The following is a 19,392-nucleotide window of genomic DNA, read 5'->3' as shown; positions in this document are numbered from 1 at the left end:
TTCGGCTGCCCAGGAGGATACGCCGCCGCCCCTGCGGCTTCCAGCCCTTTCATCTGCCCCGACTCTGCTTCTGCTCTTTCCTCTCTATATCCAGTAGAATAAATGCCTTTGAAATTTGTTTTTTCCATTCAGTGAAGGTGCTTAGCACCATAAGCTTGTTTTGAATGACATTGAAATGCCCAGAAGCTAAATACTTTATATATCTGTAGTTAAACTTGCTTCTTTTTCACCTCACTTAGTTTGTCTGTTTTTAATTTTTATTCATTTGAGGTGCAGCAGTAGCCGGGTTATTTGATATTATTCATTGCCCTGTTGTTTATTTATTTTTTTTCCCCCCAAAAATGTAAAGTCTGTAATGCAAACTTGACGCTTCATGTAAGCCATTACATGCCATTGCTATGAGGCATTTTGTAACTGAGTAAACATTATTACTGGAAGTCTGATTAGTCTGGGTGGAGTCTTGCGTCATCGGGGCCTCTGTGCAGCAGGTGAGTAGTTTTGTAATGTGTGTTAACATTTGTAAGCAAGTGAGGAGCATTATATGTTAATGATAGTCTGAGAAGTTGCCAGCATGTCTGTACAAGATTTTTATCATAAATTGTGTTGTAACAGACCTTGGTCACAGGTATGGCTGCTTGGTGTGGGGCTCTGTGCCTTACAGCAGAAGGTCACCGGTTTAAATCCCGCCACCTTTTGAGCCCTTGATTGCTCCAGGGACCGGCTGTTCCGGCTTTCTCAATTGTACACGGCTTTGGATAAAAGCGTCTGATGAATGAATGTGAATGTAATGATCAGCTTGTTTCTGAAGCCCTGTGTCAACCTGTCATTGTAAAGCATGCTGTTCTGGGTCGGGCACGGCAGTCGACGACTGGTATCCGAGAGGAGGGTCGGGTGGCAGCGTTTGCTCGTTCACCCAGTCACATGGCCGCGTCCACTGCTGTGGATTTGCTCCAGCTGTGTAGTATGTATTGGTCTGTTCTGCTCTCGTTCCCAGTGAGCCGCACCAGACGCTCTTTTACACAGCCCAAATGGCGAGTTTGAGTTTGCTTACTCTGAAGGTCTTTTATTGTCTGTGTCCTACCCTGCTCCCATCCATTCTGGAAAGGGAGTTCTTGCAAATGGCCTCTTATACCCTGGTCTATTGTAATCACCTCTCTGCGAACTTCTGTTTCAGTCAGGCAGGCTTTTCCGCAACTTTACTCTTGAAACGCATAGATTTTGCACCACAGAAGAATAATTTCTTTTATTTGGTTATTTGTATGCTATTAGTCATATTTTTTTCGACCTATAATGGCTCTTCAGTTCCTCTCCAGTACTCTGACCAGCACTAAGGCTCCTTGTTTTCTTCCTGTTGTCTGAGGTCTGTTTAGACAGTCGGAGGTTTGTGCCAAATGGTTCGTTTAACTAGGTCCCAAGGCACAAAGCGAGGGGAGTGGCTGTAGGCTGCTAGCACAAGCCTGGCGGATCTTAAACGTTGCATAACAATTCCAGTATAATGGGTGGGGCTGCCTGTGTGTGAGGCTTGTTGAATTTATGTATTTGTTTTAATGCCTCGTGACTCCATGGCTACACCTCCACGCTTGCGTGAGTCAGTTTAGGGATCTGGCTCTGAGTCTGTGTACTGGGTCAGTCTGACTGCTCAACCCCCCAGGGACTCCAGGAGAAGCCTCAGAGTCCAATAGCTTCACTTACAAGTCCCCCCCCCCCCCCCCCCACTGCCTCGCCGGTCACACCCACATTCCTCTCACTCCCCACTGACTTGCAGATAACACTCTCCTGTTACTTCCATCCTCTGTGGTACACTGCCACCGCTGGGGGAGCGGTCTGTTAACACTCTGCTTCCTGTCCGCACAGCCTAATGAAAACCTCTCACTGCTGCTTCAGAACCACATGCAGATGTTGAAATTTCACTTGACTTATCCGGTATGCAGCAGGCCTTATTGCTTGACAGATGTTTGCGCGGCTAAAAAAAGATGATTTATTTTTCCACTTTCTGACAAACACGTCCGTTTGGTCTGCTAGAGCTTCTGTATATAATGAACCATTGACCAGGAAATGCTGGAGCTGAACTGGAGTTTCCAACTATTCTGCAATTACTACAAGCACAAAGTATTTTAACAAGGTAAATTTGGAAGGGAATGTGTGTAATTCTAGTATTATAGGGTTTGAATCTACAGTACTTGTTGCAGATGGGTTGTTGCCTTGTTTGTGCTGTATCACTGCTGCTGAATGTTTTAGGTGGAGCCTTTGGAGCCAGTAGATAAGCAACGGGGATGTGATTACAAGGTGGGAGTGGTGCTCATGACAGGAATGGGCAGTGTGTCTGTGTCTGTGTGCGTGTCTGTGTCTGTGCGTGTGCGTGTGCGTGTGCGTGTGCGCGTTCCCCTCAGATATGCCCTCCTGCTATTAAGGAGGACAGGCACAGAAGAGATCTGACCTCTTAGATAACTGATAGACAACATACCGGTCACCGAGACACGAGGCTCTGTCCACGTAAACGTGCCAAGAGCTGTAGGTGGGGTTTGGATTCTATGGCAGTAAAGAGTTTTAATAGTGTCTGTGCATTTGATGTAATATGTCTGTATTCCTGCTTATTGCAGGACAAAGAATGAAAAAAGATGAGGAGGTGGAAGAAAAAGCGGAGGCCGGAATTTTGCGAGGGAATAAAAGGGACAGACAAAGTGTTTTAGCGTGGCGAGTGATGGAGGTTGTGGGATGTGTTTTTGGCAATACTGCAGTTTTGATCTTTAATCTGTTTTCTCAGTAAACATCTGGACTGGTGTTGTCAGGAAAACAACATGAGCTCAGATAGAGATGCCTAGGAATTTGGCTTGAAAAAGGGAGTGACGATGGATGTAAGAGCTTCAGATCTTCTGTGTTGCCTTTTTCAACACGAGCAGGTGGCATGATCGTTATGGATTAGAGAGGTTTTTGAATCCAGGTGGGAGATTGGGGGTGTATCTTTTAACAACAACAGTTGCATAACAGGGCACACCATAACGTTATTTAACTAAGGTATGGTATACTAATGCAAATCTGTGTGGGACGATTACAGACAGTGAGTGGCTAGCCTGGAAGAATCGGAGCTATCAGTCCTGTCTCCAGGAAGATAACAGCAGCCTAATTTGGCCACTCCCTCCTCCATTCCTCATTTTCAGGTCTGCCCTCCATTTCTCACGGTTCTCATGTCTACCCCTCCCTCCCTCTGTCGCTCGCTTCCCTCACATCAGTCCCTGGCAGTCATCGTGCTAACAAGGTCACCGAACCCCCGCCACAGCACCAGCTCGCTGCCTTCTGAGGCTGATCCGCATCAAAGTGCTCTGGGGCCCAAATTGTTTGCCTCATTGCACCAAATTTTGCTGCAGCTTCCACTCCTTCATCTCCCTACCTAGAACGCCGTGGTTTGTCAGGTCTCTGAGAAACAGGCAGGGAAATGGTGAGCCGCGCCGTTATGGTTTGTGTCGGCCCGATGGACAAAGAATCACTTGAGATCCACTTCCTGTGTTCAGCCTTGTGTCTCTCAGGAGCATCTTAAGGGAATTGAGATCCATTCAGTAGCCATTGTCCATGTATTGCTGGGAACATAAGCCCCTTGGCAAGCTTATAACTGTTTATGAAGTCACAATATTTCGATTTTTAAAAAAAAATAAAATATGAAGCATACATTATATTTTTCTGCCATACAAATTTAATAATTATGGCCAGGTAGGTTTGAGCTTGAGTAATGACATGGAATCTGTCATGAACAGTCATGTTAAGTCTGTAAGGAAATTTATTCTAACTGAGGGTAACTGGCATAGAAAGGCGAAGCTGTATATAGAACTCATTGACAGGACCTTGGGCAGGTCAGTACTTGTCTACCAAGCATCGTCCCTTGCTAAACGGTGGCTTCAACTTCGGAAATTATATGAAATAGCTGAGGTGGACAGATCCTGCGATGGTCCTGGCGTGAGATGGAGTTTCTGCCATCTGGAAGGCAGCCGGCCTTCCTGCGGCTCCATTTCGGTGACGGGATCAAGAAATGAAGAATAATGCCAAACCAGGCTGGTGCCAGGCTTACAGGAGGGGAAAGACATGAGGCGCTGTATTTTTGTGACATCCTCATCTGTTTGTGTGTGTAAATGTCTTAAAGTTTCATATGGTAAAACTCCAAGTACTATTGGTTTGGAAGAACTGGTACCTTGCAGACCTTAATAGTAGAATAGAGATACTTTATTAGCCCATGTGGGTACTAATTGGGTTGCCCGATACACATGTAGAGTTGAGTGCATGCTTGGGGGGTCACAGCATGCAGCACCCAGGGAGCCGGGGGTTAAGGGCCTTGTCCAGTGCCAACAGACGTGTGACTATTCAGCCGGGGCTCGAACCGGCAACCTTCCGATCATAGGCACAGAGGATTAACCCTCTGAGCCAAACGCTGCCTCCCATGAAAGACTCCAAAGACTTAATGGAGTTTGCCTTCTGGTCTTTCTTGCTTGGGTTTTCATCGGTTGCACATATGGCTAAACACAGATAGTCACTTTAATATCTGGGTCCATTTCTGCGGTTTCTTTAGTCACATTTCATGAATGGTCCAGTTCAGTGTTGTTCACCTGACTTTAGCATTAGAGGAATATGCCTGTTTTAAAAATTGAAATGTAAGTCCAAAAAGCAATGTTTTGTGAATATTGTAAAAGTTAAATAATGAAATCTTTCCTGAGATAGCCGTTTAGCTAAATAATTTACTTGGCTTTCGTCATTTTTCCATGTACAGTAGAAGACCCTGCTCTAGATTTAGACAGCAAATGTATAGTTCAGCCTATTCTCAGAATGCAAAGCTGTGTGGTTCAGTGTTCAGTCGAGGGTCTCTAAGGTGCCGTCATTCCTCCAAAGCTGCGCGACCTCACTCTTGCTTTCTTTGCCTCATTCACGATGTCGCTTTTCTTCTTTTTCAGTGGGAATAGCAAAGATTCTTTTGGGATAGGTCGCCATGACGACAGGGGTATTCGAACGAGTCGTCATTCAAGTTTGCATAATCCAGACTGGTGCGAAGCCAGTTTATGTCACCACTGGATGCAAAAAGACACCTGCCAGGACTTGAGTGCTCAAAAAAGTGCCAGATTACCAAACATTTAAAGAAAAGGGACTGATACTGAGTGTGTGAGAGGGTTACAAATGAAGGCAACACTGGCACATTGGGTAATTTTAGGGGCTACTCAAACCTTCGCAAAAGATAAGGAGTGACCGGGAAACCAAGGGGTTTATAAATGGCCCTTTTCTTTGTTAGCGAAAGCTTGACCGTGTGCTCTTCAGGGCAGTGCAGCCTTGGCGACGGATTGCTGCGCGACCGACTTCCCCAGGACAAAAAGGCGTGACCTAACCCTCTGGCATGGCCCGTCCGTATGTTTGTCACACACCGTGCGACGTCACGCTGCTCTGAGTCTTTCTGTAGCTCGCCGCTTCCTCTGATGTTGCAGGCTGCGAGATGGCGGGTGAGACCAGGGCTTGCTGGAAGGCCTGTTCCGAATATCCACAAAAATAAAACACCGTCTGTCAGTTCTGGCACGACACGTAATCCTTATTGTCCTACGTGGTGAAATTCAGTCGGCACTTTGAACCGTGAATTACAAACCGATCTCGCGAACATGAGCACTCATTTAATTGCCCTGGCTTAGATCCGATTATCGAATGGTTAATTATCTCCCTGTTCATAACCTATAGGCATGCTTCTAAACATTGCTGAAAATAGTATTAATTATATTTCTACCCCATATCATATTAACAACAATCAGGTCCAAGCTTGACTGGCTTTTTCATTCTTTATTTATAGTCCAGCATGAATGTATCGCAGACGTTTTGGCACTAGGTCTTCAACAGTGTGTGCTTTTTGCTTAACAGTACATGCAGCAGGTTAAGACAGCCAATATAATTAACATAACTAGGTAATAATAGCTACTAGGTTGTTAAAATAGCAGCCAATCAGTGCTTATCATAAATTCTTGGCCACACCCCTGATTACATAATATACTGAGCAAATCTATGATTTATAAAATCATATTAGCCTCATGTTAAATACTCAAGGAATTAAGCATTGGGGTATCCTCTCTGAGCCTTCGTTTTATTGTTCATCAATCTTCGTGTTGGCTTCCCCCCCCCTGCCCCTTCAAACTGAATAAGTGTCATGAGGCTTTGAGCAATGCGCAATGGGGCAGAACGTGGGGCAGAACGTGGTCCATCCTCGGGCTTTTGTAGAATGACAGCAGTCGCACAACAGAACCTTCGGGGGCGCCAGACACTTGTGAGGCACAGTCATTTCTGCACTGCATGTTTTGCTTTTCAGCACTGCTACAAGTTGTTGCATGGGCCTGAGGATGAGCATGGACTGCACCTGGTGTTTCAGAGTCTTGTGCTTGGCATTGGCAGGCTTGTCTGATGAGGGAGGGGAAGACTGACGTTCCTCCCTAGCTCCTTTCCCTGCCTGCCCCGCCCCATTTTCACATCGCATTCACTAGGTCCATGGTAGGAATAAGCACACCAGCTTCCATCATCACGGGCGTCTTTGACAGACTTGAAGTTCTGTGGTATCAGTCTGGTATTTTTTCCCATATTCTTCCACTTCCCCTTGGAGAGGAACCAATTAATAGTGTCGCTAGGGGCGGGACTGAAAGCATTTGAAACTTAACCGGAGTGAGAGGCGATTTTTACCTACTGTACCTGCTCGTGCTGGAGGGTGACAGTGGACCCTTGTCAAGCCACTTCAAGCCCCAGCGCTAAGTCTGGTTCCGCTCTGTCCTAACGATCTTAACGTGAAACAAAGGCCGGCTTTGTGAGCGGATCACAATTTGCATGACAGTAAAGAGTCTCTTGTCCTGGAGTCCATCAGCAAACATTCCAGCCCGCTCTGTTTACCTGTTTTTCACTATGAGTTAGGGCTGCTAAATTTATGGCAAAAATCCTACTCACGATTACTCATTTGCTTTGGAAATGTCAAGCATTTCTTGAACCTTTAAAAAAAAAAACTGTGGATTTCTTTGAACTCTAAATATAATTCAGCTGAGGAACAAATAAAAAAAAAAAGTGGCAAAGAAGGGGTGTATAGGACTGATAAAACAGGAGCATCACTGCGAAACGAAATGCGGCAAAATAATCATTTTGTGTCCGTTTGATAATCATAATTGAAATTAAAATTTGGTTAATTGCCTTTCGTGTGAGTGTTTTTAAAAGGTTGCATGTTGTAACATGCTGCCATTTCCTTTCCGTTTGAAGTTGTTTGGGTTGTCTGTATTCATCCACATTTGGCTGTCTGACTTTCACATTTTGGTTTAGTCTGTTTTCCTGTCTAAACATCCATTTCGGCTCCGGGAAAACTTGTGAAAGTTGCCGTGGGCGGGGCAGAGACGGTGGATTAAAGGAGCTTAGTCTGAGGCCTTAAGCAGACCTCCACGCAGCAGGTCACGCCACCGGCTGTCCCTAAGCCCTCGAGATGCCAGCTCTGGCCGGGTTCACTCACATCTCTGGGAATTTGTGCATAATGTCTGTTTCAAATCGCAGCCAGTGGACTTCATTCTCTGCGTGAATCGCTGTGCCTCACTTGCCTCTGGCAGTCCAGGGAGGAGCTGCCTGTTACCAGGAGCTACTAATTGTCTTTTGAAATGACTATTATATGCAGAAATTTTTATTTAATGCAATGCTTCCCATCCCAGTCCTCGGGGACCCACAGACGGTCCATGTTTTTGCTCACTCCCAGCACCCTGTAGGGAGCAAAAATGTGGTCTGTCTGCCAGGGAGCTGGGGAGGACGTCGGTGAGTCCCCAAGGACCGGGTTGGGAAACACTGATTTAATGTATTGCATTTAAACTCCTTCAGCTACTCCTATGGCATAATGCGAGAGTAATTATTTGTTTTCCTTGTATAACTAGTCTCTAACACTGCCAAGTCATCACAGTAAGAGAAGAGCTGTTGTTACTCTAGCGTTATTGTCATCTTAGTCGATCAGCGAGCTGTTAAGGAGTAGGATGCAGCATGTATACGTGAACCTGAGATGGCATCCCCGCAGGAGGTCCCGTGTGGACGCCAGCTACCATCAGGCGAAGCCTTTAATGGCAAATCACAGGCCGGGCAGATAATAGCCGACTGGCAAGCGTGTGTTTTGTATGCTGGAAGGCCGTGTGGACAACCGTAGGCTCCCCCGCTTGTGATGAAGAAGAGCCCCGTGTGAGAAACAAAAAGCACGGTGTGTTATTTCTGTCGTCATGCTTTCCTAGCGGCTTTAGTAGGCGAGAGAAGGCTGTGTCCTCTGGTGTGAAGATGGTGCGATAAGTAGGGCGCTAAAGCGACGGCTAGGAGATTATTTCCACTATATTTGCTGACTTAATTTTTTGCGGCCCTCTTATTATTCCTGGTAATGTAAAAATCGCCTCAAAGCGGTCTACTTGTTAACACCCTTGACAGGATCATTTTTGCTGTAATTGTGTAAAAACCCCAGTGCCGCCGTGAACGGGCTTTAAATCGCAGCGCCCCTCTCGTATTTTTACGTGTGACATTCTTGAATTTTTAATGAGGTTCCTTAAGTGTTTTCTCATTGGGATGGTTTTCAATTTTGGATTCAACCTCAAAACCAATCTCGAAATTCGTTTCCGTTTAAATTCCAGGCGAGGCAGGATATGGGCAACGGAGTATAAAATGATCAATGCTATGGAAAAAATAGCTACAGAAATGTCTTATTTTTCTCTCTCGGGCTTACTGTTTGCTGCGTTAGTGGTACAGCTTGCTAGCAAGTAACAGCATACAAAGCGCTTTTCAAAATTTGTCCTTTGATGATCGTGTTTAGGGAGTGAGTCTACCCAAGCCAAAGGTCGTGAGCGCCGAGTCCTCGTCCGGTGCCACTTCACAGACATTCCTCGCTTCCTCTGTGGCCAGGGTAAACTCTGCCCCCTCCCTTTCTCCAGCGATTTGGAGACATCATTGCGATGGTTATATAATAATGACATTTTCACGATTGCGTTTTCTCTCTTGCCTTTGCACAAGTCGTCTGTCACTGTAAGAGCACGTCCGAGGATTCTCTGAATAGGAATGACATCCTTGTATTTTTGTCAGACACCCTACACTAGTGGTTTTCTGTAGATGCTATTCCTGTATTAATAGACCTACTGGGTTCTTGTTACATTTAGTATTTTTGATGTAAGATCATGCTCTGTCTTGCAGTGGCATGACAGCCACTTCTCTGGCACCATATAGTCTATATTTTCTGCTTTTGTACCATGAATAATTTTGGATTTCCTTGATGTTTTGTATGTCTCCCCCCCCATAAGTTCTCTTCGAAGCTTCTCTTGCTCAGCTGCTGGTTCTTTATAAATGTCTTCCATTGTTCAAGCTTAGATCCATCTTCTGACCACTTCTCCCAGTCGGGATCTTGTTGGGAGCACTGGAGCCAGTCCCAGGCAGCATACGCTGCAGAGCTGGGGTACATTCTGTGTAGGATGCTAGTCCTTTGCAGGGCTCACACATTATGGGTAATTGAGAGATGCCATTTCGCCTAACTGTGTGTCTCTGGACTGTGGGAGGAAGACTGAGACGCCCAGAGGAAACCTGCATGACACGGGTAAAACATGCCATCTCAACACGCACGGAACACAGTGCATGTCTTACCCCCAGCACTGGAGGGGTGAGATGGTGCATCGCGCTGAGCCAGAGGCCCCATGTAGACATTTTGAAAACGGCTTCTGCTCTGAATCATGATTATGTTTTGCTTTAATTTGATTATGTCTTTCAGCAAACAGTTAATCTGTTATTCATGATGTTTTTGTGGTTTTGGTGTTACCATGGTTCTTTGCGGTAGCTGAGCAGATGAGAAGCCTTCACTGAAAGGTACAGATGAGGCATATTTTGGTAGATCTGCGAGCTGCAAGCTGATGAGTGAACAAAATTCATCCACTCTAAGCTTCAGTCCAAGGATCATTTCAAACATGGAATACACATATAATTCAGTGTCTAGCTGGGTCAGAATGTGGTATAAAGGTGAGGTGAGGACAGCAGGAACTGACAGACAACAGAACGTGTAGCTTGTACGACAGCGGGAGCTGACAGACAACAGAACGTGTAGCCTGTACGACAGCGGGAGCTGACAGACAACAGAACGTGTAGCCTGTACCACAGCGGGAGCTGACAGACAACAGAACGTGTAGCCTGTACCACAGCGGGAGCTGACAGACAGCAGAACGTGTAGCCTGTACGACAGCGGGAGCTGACAGACAACAGAACGTGTAGCCTGTACCACAGCGGGAGCTGACAGACAACAGAACATGTAGCCTGTACCACAGCGGGAGCTGACAGACAACAGAACGTGTAGCCTGTACGACAGCGGGAGCTGACAGACAACAGAACGTGTAGCCTGTACCACAGCGGGAGCTGACAGACAACAGAACGTGTAGCCTGTACGACAGCGGCAGCTGACAGACAGCAGAACGTGTAGCCTGTACGACAGCGGGAGCTGACAGACAACAGAACGTGTAGCCTGTACCACAGCGGGAGCTGACAGACAACAGAACGTGTAGCCTGTACGACAGCGGCAGCTGACAGACAGCAGAACGTGTAGCCTGTACGACAGCGGGAGCTGACAGACAACAGAACGTGTAGCCTGTACGACAGCGGCAGCTGACAGACAGCAGAACGTGTAGCCTGTACGACAGCGGGAGCTGACAGACAACAGAACGTGTAGCCTGTACGACAGCGGGAGCTGACAGACAACAGAACGTGTAGCCTGTACCACAGCGGGAGCTGACAGACAACAGAACGTGTAGCCTGTACCACAGCGGGAGCTGACAGACAACAGAACGTGTAGCACACACACACGTGCGCACATCTCAAGCTCTCCCAACATTCCCTCTGGTTCCCACTGCACCCTCCTCCGCTCTGTGACACTCTAATTAGGACACCCCTAGGGAGAAGCTCTGTCACAATACTCCTGCATTATACTGGGTGCCAGGTAACCGCCCCCCCCCCCCCCCCCCCACTTCCCCGTCTCCTGCTCAGCAGTTTGCTGACCTTTCGGAGGAACGGACCTTGGAAAGAGCACCGCAGAAAAGCGAGAGGCAAGCAGAGGGTGCAGGCGGGTGGCAATTGAGATCATTGGGCCAGTGCCTCACTGCCCCGGCCTGTCTGCACAGTCAGCGGCTCGCCATCCTGCCGCTCTTGTCCTTATCTCCCCCGCCTTCCATGCTTTCATCTCTCTTTAGAGGACTGTGCAGCCCTGCCAAATGGTCAGAGCTCTGGACGGGAGCCTGCAGGAAACACAGGCCCTCTCAGCACCAGCAGAAACCCTCGCAGTCCGAGCGTGCCCCGTAGGCAGCGGCAGGGCCAGCACCCTGCTTTGTCTAAAAGTAACGAGTCATGGTGTGTAGAGACACTCTGTGGTTCTGTGTGCCTGTGGTCCTGGGGTTGCTGGTTCACATCCATTGATTGGCAGAGTGATGTCACAGTTTGACCCCCAAGCAAGACCAACAGACATCTAGATAGTTTGTGTCTGTGTGTGTGTGTGTGTGTGTGTGTGTGTGTGTGTATATATATTTATGTAAGTAATGCATTTGATGTAACTGATGCATTACAATGACATTGTCATAAAGCTGTACTAAGGTGAGCCAGAATATTTGTTCTATATGACAGAATAAAAATGAAATGTATTACAATGATGTAAGGAAGTCCAGTAAAATCCCTTCTCAGCTAAATCAATGACCTGCCTTAAGAGATCACAGTTTCATATTTTTAAATCTCTTCCATTGAGGCATCTTGTGATAGTTCCGATTAATGGCGTATGGTCTCTGTATGGAAGTCCGTGCCGGAAAGGGAGGGGGGGAAGCTGGACATTTACAGGAAACCATGCAGAATATTCTCTAACGTCCCAGCGGGAGGGAGGCATGGGGAGGGCAGTGAAAAGCGGTGGCTAGCCGGTTATGCGGATTTAAAATGCCCGGCAGTGTTGCGGTACACTATCAATCTGGGCAGAATTAGTTTGAAACTGCGTGTTTTGTTGCATTGCTTTTTGCCCTTTTTGGCAATGCGTCAATGCGAGTGTATTTGCGAGTCTGCCGTCTGTCTCTGCGTCTGTCGGCAGGCGTGCCGCTGCGCTCACCCGCGTCTGTTTACGCCGCCAGCGGCACCGGCATGCACGTTTTTTAATTGAATTTCGTCAGTGGCAGCCGGAGTTTATGAGGTGGGGGAAGGTAGGAGATAATGAACAGAAAATGGAGAATCGGGCAGAGGTGACTTGGCAGGCATAGGGGAAGGCTCAGCCATGACGGTTTCTGTGTACCTGCACGCACTGCCATCCACTGCTCGCTGCCCCGCCAGTCACTCTGGGTTGTCACGTCGATCCCCCCCATCTGGAAATTCCATGGAATGTCCTGAGTTTCCTGAATCTTTCTCCTCTGATTCCCCATGCAGATGGTACACTGATTCTGGTAGGACAGGGGCAAACAAACACACAGATTGGCACTCATCAGGAGACAACTTCTGGAGTCGTGTACATTCAAGCATGCAGCACTGAACATAAAGTTTATTGCCCAAAATGATTAATCATTATATCCTGACATTATGTCCTATAATGTCAGGTTTTTAAAGAAGATAAATCTATTTCCTGTTTCTGCTAGTGCACACTGCACAGATCTGGCCTGCCAGGGTTTATTTCTGTGCATTTAACTGGTTAAAGGTTTGCAGAAGGGCTGTAGGCCTGCTGTCCATGGGGAACAACACAGTGTAAACTCAGGAAGCCCAATAAACCTCAGATACACTGATCCTATGGGTGTGAGAGGTACTAGTTCAGCTAGTAAATTGGCTGCGTTCAGTTTTTCTTCTCCTGCTTCCGGGGGGGACTGACTGCCCCGGGGACGTACAGTTCCAGGGCTTAGTATGAGCTCTTAAACAAACGGCCTGCACTCCCCCCAGGGGGAATAAAGATGTAACCATTGTTTTTTGTGTCCTCCCCCCCGTCCTTCACAGGCGCTGGCTGCCAATGCAGGCACCGGCTTCGCTGTGGCCGAACCGCAGGTCGCCATGTTCTGCGGGAAGCTCAACATGCACGTGAACATCCAGACAGGCCGCTGGGAGCCCGACCTGTCCGGCACCAAGACGTGCATGGGCAGCAAGGAGGCCTTACTGCAGTACTGCCAGGAGGTGAGCGATCTCTGCCGTGTGTGTGTGTCTCAGCAACAAGAATCCTTACTGCAGTACTGCCAGGAGGTGAGGGATCTCTGCTGTGTGTGTATGGTCCAGATATACCTTACCTTGTGGGGACCAAATGTCCCCATAATGCGACAAATACCCTTTTTTTGACCTTATGGGGACCAGGGCTGGGTAGGGCTTAAGGTTGTCATAGTTAGCATTTTTCCCATATAAATCAATGAGTGGTCCCCACAAACATACCATTACAGGTCTGTGTGTGTGAGAGACCAGTTGGCAGACACCTCAACTCTAATATGCTCCCAGCACCGTCTGTCAGTGTTTAGGTGCAAAAGTCCCCTTTTCTGTATATTACATATGAAATATGAATGTGCAGCTATGTCACATTTCCTTGTTCATGTTTCAATTGTCTTTTGCTCTTTTCTAAAGTGTTTTTAGAAATTCATTCAGAAATGTGCTGCTATTTTCAAGTCCCAGTTTATTTGCAGTTATTACAATGCTGGAATGCTGCGATGTTCTTGAGTGAAAGCTTGCTAAATCCAATACGCCGTGTCCTTTATTTAAATAAAGCCGCATCTTGTGTTCAACAAATCCCAGGACATGGGTTTATCCCGAGTTCAGGGACTCTGTTCTTCCAGGGCTGTTCTAGCAGAGTCTGGCTGTACAGTTGTGCTCCGGTTCAATAGACAGGAATGTCGTTTGTCACACGTCGGAGTGCCGTGGCCAATAATCTGTCCCAGCTTGTTGGTCGATCTGAATATTGAGTGGCATTAGCCTGACAGTGCACCCCTGCCTCTGTTCTACAAAGAATATTACTGTATTATTCCTCTCTCTCTTTCCTGATTGTTCATATTTTCTGGGCTTCTCTTTTGATTAAATGCCACTGATGTCAGCAATGTCCGAATTAATAGACAAATGTGTCCGACAGTTAGGTTAATTCCCTTTGTCTGTTTTTATGGTGTTTTTCATTTTTTGTTTTTGCCAGTCAATAAAATGCATTGAATTCTTGTGTATAAAGGAGTCTTGTAATTGTGTTGATGCCGCTTTGAAAAGGTACAGCCTGGATAAATGTGAGCTGCAGGAGGAGGATTCCCCGACGTGACTCACAGTTTCTTTTTCTCCTTTCCTGTAAATCAGATGTACCCCGAGCTTCAGATCACAAACGTGGTGGAGGCCAATGAACCAGTGAAGATTGAAAACTGGTGCAAGAAGGATAAAAAGCAGTGCAAGGGCCACACACACATCGTGGTGCCTTTCAAGTGCCTGGGTAAGAGGGCCTCATATTCACTAAAATATGTATATTCTTTAACTCTTGTCTGATTCTCTCTATTTCCTTTTTCCTAATTCTGTTCCCGACTTTGCCAACACATTCAGAGGCTCCAGAACAGCAAAACATGAGAGATTCAATGAACAGTATGTTCTTGTTTTGGTCATTGTAGCTCATGATTCTGCAGTGGTATAAAGCAGTTACGAGATCTGTAGTCTTGTGACTGCAGCTTACTGGCTTGATGCTCTAGCCAGCTTGCAGAGCCTGTTGCTGCTGCCTGACCCTTTGAGGCTCTGGATCCTTCAGTCTATTCGGTACTTTGCTGACAGATTTGCCACAGTGATGATGTGACTGCTTTTCTTTGGCTGCTGGAAACCTAGTCATCAGTTTTTATATATTTTTATCTGTTTATTTTTATCTATTTATTTTTATCTATATATATATATATAGTGTGTGTGTATAGCTCTTTAGTGGTCTCTATGGTGAATTGCACATTTCTCAGCTTGATGACATTGCAGGGCGTCTGACTTGGTGGGTTGCTCTGCCTCACACCTGCAGTCCCACTCCCTACTCTGGGTGGAGGTAGCACCCCCACCCCATGCAGAGTTCCACGTGTCCCTGGGTCGACAAGGGAGGGGCTTGCGTTTCACTTCTTTAACCAGTCACAGTCTTCATCATATTACCTCACCACATTGATTAAAACCTGTGTTTTCTGTTGAGCGGCAAGATGCACAGATGTCTAAAGTACCTCTTCTATTGTGTAATCCTTTCGTTAAGGGTCTTGTTATAATAAACATAGACATAGCAGGAGTATGCTTGCCTGCAAGGGCTGTAGGGAGCAATGCAAGAGTGAGTCTTTATTTCATGATGCAGTGACAATAACAATAATAACAAGACTCGAACCAGCACCCTTCCAATTACTCGTGTGAAAATGAGGGGGAAAAAACAGACCAATGCAGTGATGTCATACAGTGAAGACTGTGATTGGTTACAGAAGTGAAACACAAGCTCCTCCTTGGTTGAGCCAGGGACACGTTGAACAAAATCAGGATATCCTCCCCGTGCTCATATGAGTTTCCTTCTCTCAGCCGAAAACATGCAATTAAGTAAAACAGCATCTCTAAATGACCTGCAGTGTGCGAGTGTGTGTGTGCTCTGAGATGGATTGGCATCCGGGGTTGGGTGTCTCTTGCCTCATGTCGCGTTTCCTGGGATGCGTTCCAGGTTCGTCCCAATCCTTTACTGGATAAGCAGTAACGGAAGATGGATGGATTAGGATTAACTTTCTCAAGGGTACACAAGAAAGGCCTTTGTGGTAGCAAGCAAAATTCCTTAAGCATTTTGCAAGTGCCTCGTGAGTTTGTCAATGTGGGGGTGCTGATCTTCCTGCGGGCTCTGAATGGTGCTGCTGCTGTTGCAGCCTTAGGTAACTGCAGAACAACTGAAGTGATAGTTTTCCTATGAAAAACCCAAGGCAGTTTTGCTAGCTGTTCTTTACTTGCTTCTCTCCCAAAACTCTGTATAACTTCAGTTAACTGTTTCATTCCTTTCACCAGTCTCTTGACACATCAATGTAAATTCGTTCTATTACCTCCCCATGCTTAAAGAAATCCATTGTTCTTGCCCTGCTGGGTAATTTCATAAGATATACAGTGTAAATCTCCTGTGCTCCCTCCTGACTGCGCTCCCCTCCAATTGGCAGTGCGGAGGCCGCTTTATAAGATGAGAAAAGCCATTAGCACCCTCAGTGAACTGTGAAATGGGCTGACAGGCCAAGGTTAGAAGGCTGCAGGTTAGTCTGGGAAGGAACTGGGTATTGAACACGGAACCACTGGTATTAGACTTAGAAACACGAAATCACTACGTGGTTGACTTTAAGAAAAACTTTTCAGAATGTCCTATTTGACATTTGATATCCATAATTGATGTGTTGAATACAGAAGGAAAAATGGGCAGGGTAAAGACCTGAATGACTCGAAGGGCCAAATCGTTATGGCCAGATCAGAGCTTCTCCAGAACGGTTCCAGAAAGACTTGTGTGAGTGCACTGATAGTGGCCCGAGGAGGGAGACTCCATAATCCACCAACCGGGGGTTGGGCAGCCAAGACTCTGCGATGCAAGATGTGAACAAAGGACATGCTGTCTGCTACAAACCAAAGGAAGAGTTACTGTGGCACAAATCGCAGATAATCTTAGTGATGGTTATGGGAGTAACGTGACGAGATATCAAGCCATGTTGCGTATGGGGCTGCTTAGGCCAAATTGTATATAATGTATGTAGGTCTGGGGGGGAAAGGTACTCGGGGCCCAAATCACTGTTGTGTGGTCCTCAGCAATTCTTCTAAGCAGAGAAATATAACCTTGACAAAAATATATCAGATTTCAGTATGTTGCCTTTAGCAGCCAGGTGTTCCTAATCAAATGCACAAGATTACTTATCAGGAAGTGTGACTACCTCTATAAGAGCACTCGGGCTGTGTTTACAGTCTGCCAAATACCACGGGCATCAGCCATGACCTCAGAGAAGCCATTTGTTGTTGCTCATCAGTCTGGGAAGGCTTGTAAGGTCAACTCCTAACAATTAGAGATTAACCATTCTACACTGAGAAAAGTAGTGTTAAATCAAGGAAAACCCAAGAGCTACATCGGTGAGCATGTTAAATGTTCACCTTCATGAGTGCATAATTGGAAAAACAGTGGACAAGTACAGCTGGCATTAAAGGGTAGCCAGGCAAGAATGCAATCTCTCCAAAAGAACCATGCCGGTTCAATGTAGGTTTGCAAAATTGCATATGAATTGATCCATAAAAGTTATGGAACAATATCCTCTGGACCAGTGGACCAAGATGGCACCATGCACAATGACCAAATGCAGTGTACCACCATAAACACTTCACTTTTGTTGGTGGAGGGATGATTTTGGCTTGTTTTGCAGCCACATGACTTGGGAAAACTGTCATCAAGAGGACCGTGAACTTTACTTTTCATACCAAAATATTCTGTGGACAAATGTGAGGCCATCTGTCCCACAGTTTAAGCTGGGTCACAATTAGGTCATGCAGCAGGACAATGGTCCCACAACAGCAAATCAACACCTGAATGACTTAAGAAAAAATTCAAGGTGTCGGAATAGCCAAGTCAAAATCGGGACCGCACCTCCACTGAGAACCTGTGCGTTAACATCAAACATCAATGAAGTGAAGCAATGCTGTAAAGAACAGTGTCCCAGAATTTCTCTAAAACGGTGTGAGAAACTGAAACTCCTAAGTGAAATGTTTGCTTCAAGTTATTGTTACTAAAGGTGGTTCTACATATTAGTGAGTTATACAAATTTTTCACTATACTCATATTATATTCATTACTTTCTGAGCAAAATGACAATGTATTGACCTATCGAGGTTATATTTGTTCAGTAGAAGTTAGTGAGGGTTGCGCAACTGTCATTTATGCCTTGATCAACACAGGCATATTGTAGGAGATGCAAGTTTGTATGCATTTGACATAATTGATACATGTTAAAAAATGATTATCACTTTGGTAGTGCTTCCTCATTTTTCCAACAGTATTTCTTTGATCTCTCTCTGCCCTTCTTCTTTCATACTCTCCCCTTCCTGCCCCAGGAACTGGCATCTTAAATAAAGCAGCACTTCAATCCAGCCCCCCCCCCCCCCTCCCCCCCGTCTATCATTTTTTGAAAGATGTGTTTAATTTCGACGGTGGTGAGCTTTCTCTGTTTTATTGCGTTTTATTGCACTTTTGACTGCAGCCGCATGACGCGGCCTGGCCTCTTCTCTCTGTTTACGTTTCGTTGAGTGGGCTTCTCGTGCAAAAGAACAGACATTTCTGTATGTGGGCAAATGACGTATTTTTGTAAGTGGGTAATCCGATTACTCGCAATGCGTTAATTAGAGATGAAACGTTAAACACCCAAGCAAGTATTCAGTCCTTGAGTATTCCATCTATCTGACCTAATTTTCCAAGATAACCTGATGCCAGAGATGTGGCAGCAGAGGGGGCCAGCGGAGGGGGAGGGGGGCTTGGCAGGGAAGTAAGCAGTGCAGTAATTGAGAATGTTTCCACTAGGGGGGAGAGAGATGGGTCTGCTGGGAAGTGGACATCACTGGATGTGGGGCAAAATATACCATGTGATTTTATTAGTGTTTCCCCCCATTCTCTCCTTCCCAGTGGTGCATATTAAAACTGGTGTACTGGAGCAGGAAAGAGGGCTGACTTTGAGTGTCTCCTCTCCTGCTGTACTTGTTCCTGTTTGGTATGTATCCCACGCGGTCTAAAAGCTCACGGTTGCAGGCTTCTTGAGGATGGCCATAAAGGCAGATAAATATTTGACACCCTTTGCAACAACTGTCACTGGTAGAAGAGGCAGATTTTTACTTTATTGTAGCCAGTGGCCTCTTTAATCGCATCGGGATTCGCCGGTTATCTCGGCGGGATTTCTGCTAGTTGCGTCAGTCAATATTCACAGGAACTGGCAAGATGTTTATTGAGCCTTCCGCATTTAGTCATCTGCAACAATCGTCTGCATCTTTCATAAATGCATTTTGTTACATAAGTAATAAACAAACCAAATAAGAAGTAAAGTGTAGAGAAGGTTTGAAATGTAACCCCATTCTTAAACCGTTTCTTGTTTGAATGCATTGTTGCCTTGTTGGACACCAGTGCGGTAATAGTTTGATCAGGTACACTGAAATGCATTTTAATTAAGCAAACATCCATTAGTGTGTTTTTTTTCTTAAATTAAAATGGGAGGAATAAAATATAAAGCCTGAAAGTCATTCCTGAAAATCACTGGCTGCATTTCGCTGCACTTTAATGGGTGTAAATTTAGCCAATCGTTAATTTTTTTTTTTTGTGCTGGAAAAATATTGCATAGGCCAAACGGCAGGTGGCTAGTGGTGAAACAGCACGAATGCCTCAACCCATTACCTTCTCTGGATGTGGTACGTAGCAGTGAC

At 45.9% G+C, this 19,392-nt stretch overlaps 1 protein-coding gene across 6 annotated transcripts in view; it reads left to right on the top strand.

Moving 5' to 3' along the window:
• Nucleotides 1-19,392, top strand: part of LOC111837952 (amyloid beta precursor like protein 2) — a 42,632-nt gene that overhangs the window by 8,522 nt on the left and 14,718 nt on the right. For 5 of the 6 annotated variants that reach the window (XM_023800442.2, XM_023800439.2, XM_023800440.2 and 2 more), the window contains exons 2-3: nucleotides 12,973-13,146; nucleotides 14,290-14,419. In XM_023800442.2, the coding sequence (XP_023656210.1) occupies nucleotides 12,973-13,146; nucleotides 14,290-14,419 (304 nt within the window). Of the gene's footprint in view, nucleotides 1-12,972; nucleotides 13,147-13,195; nucleotides 13,213-14,289; nucleotides 14,420-19,392 lie in introns of those variants that run through there. The other variant, XM_072702431.1, reaches the window with a different exon arrangement.

The sequence above is a fragment of the Paramormyrops kingsleyae genome, chromosome 18 (genome assembly GCF_048594095.1).
Source record: "Paramormyrops kingsleyae isolate MSU_618 chromosome 18, PKINGS_0.4, whole genome shotgun sequence".
NCBI classification, from domain to species: domain Eukaryota; kingdom Metazoa; phylum Chordata; class Actinopteri; order Osteoglossiformes; family Mormyridae; genus Paramormyrops; species Paramormyrops kingsleyae.
Note: the sequence above shows the minus strand (reverse complement) of the source record. Positions and strands in the feature narration are given on the sequence as shown.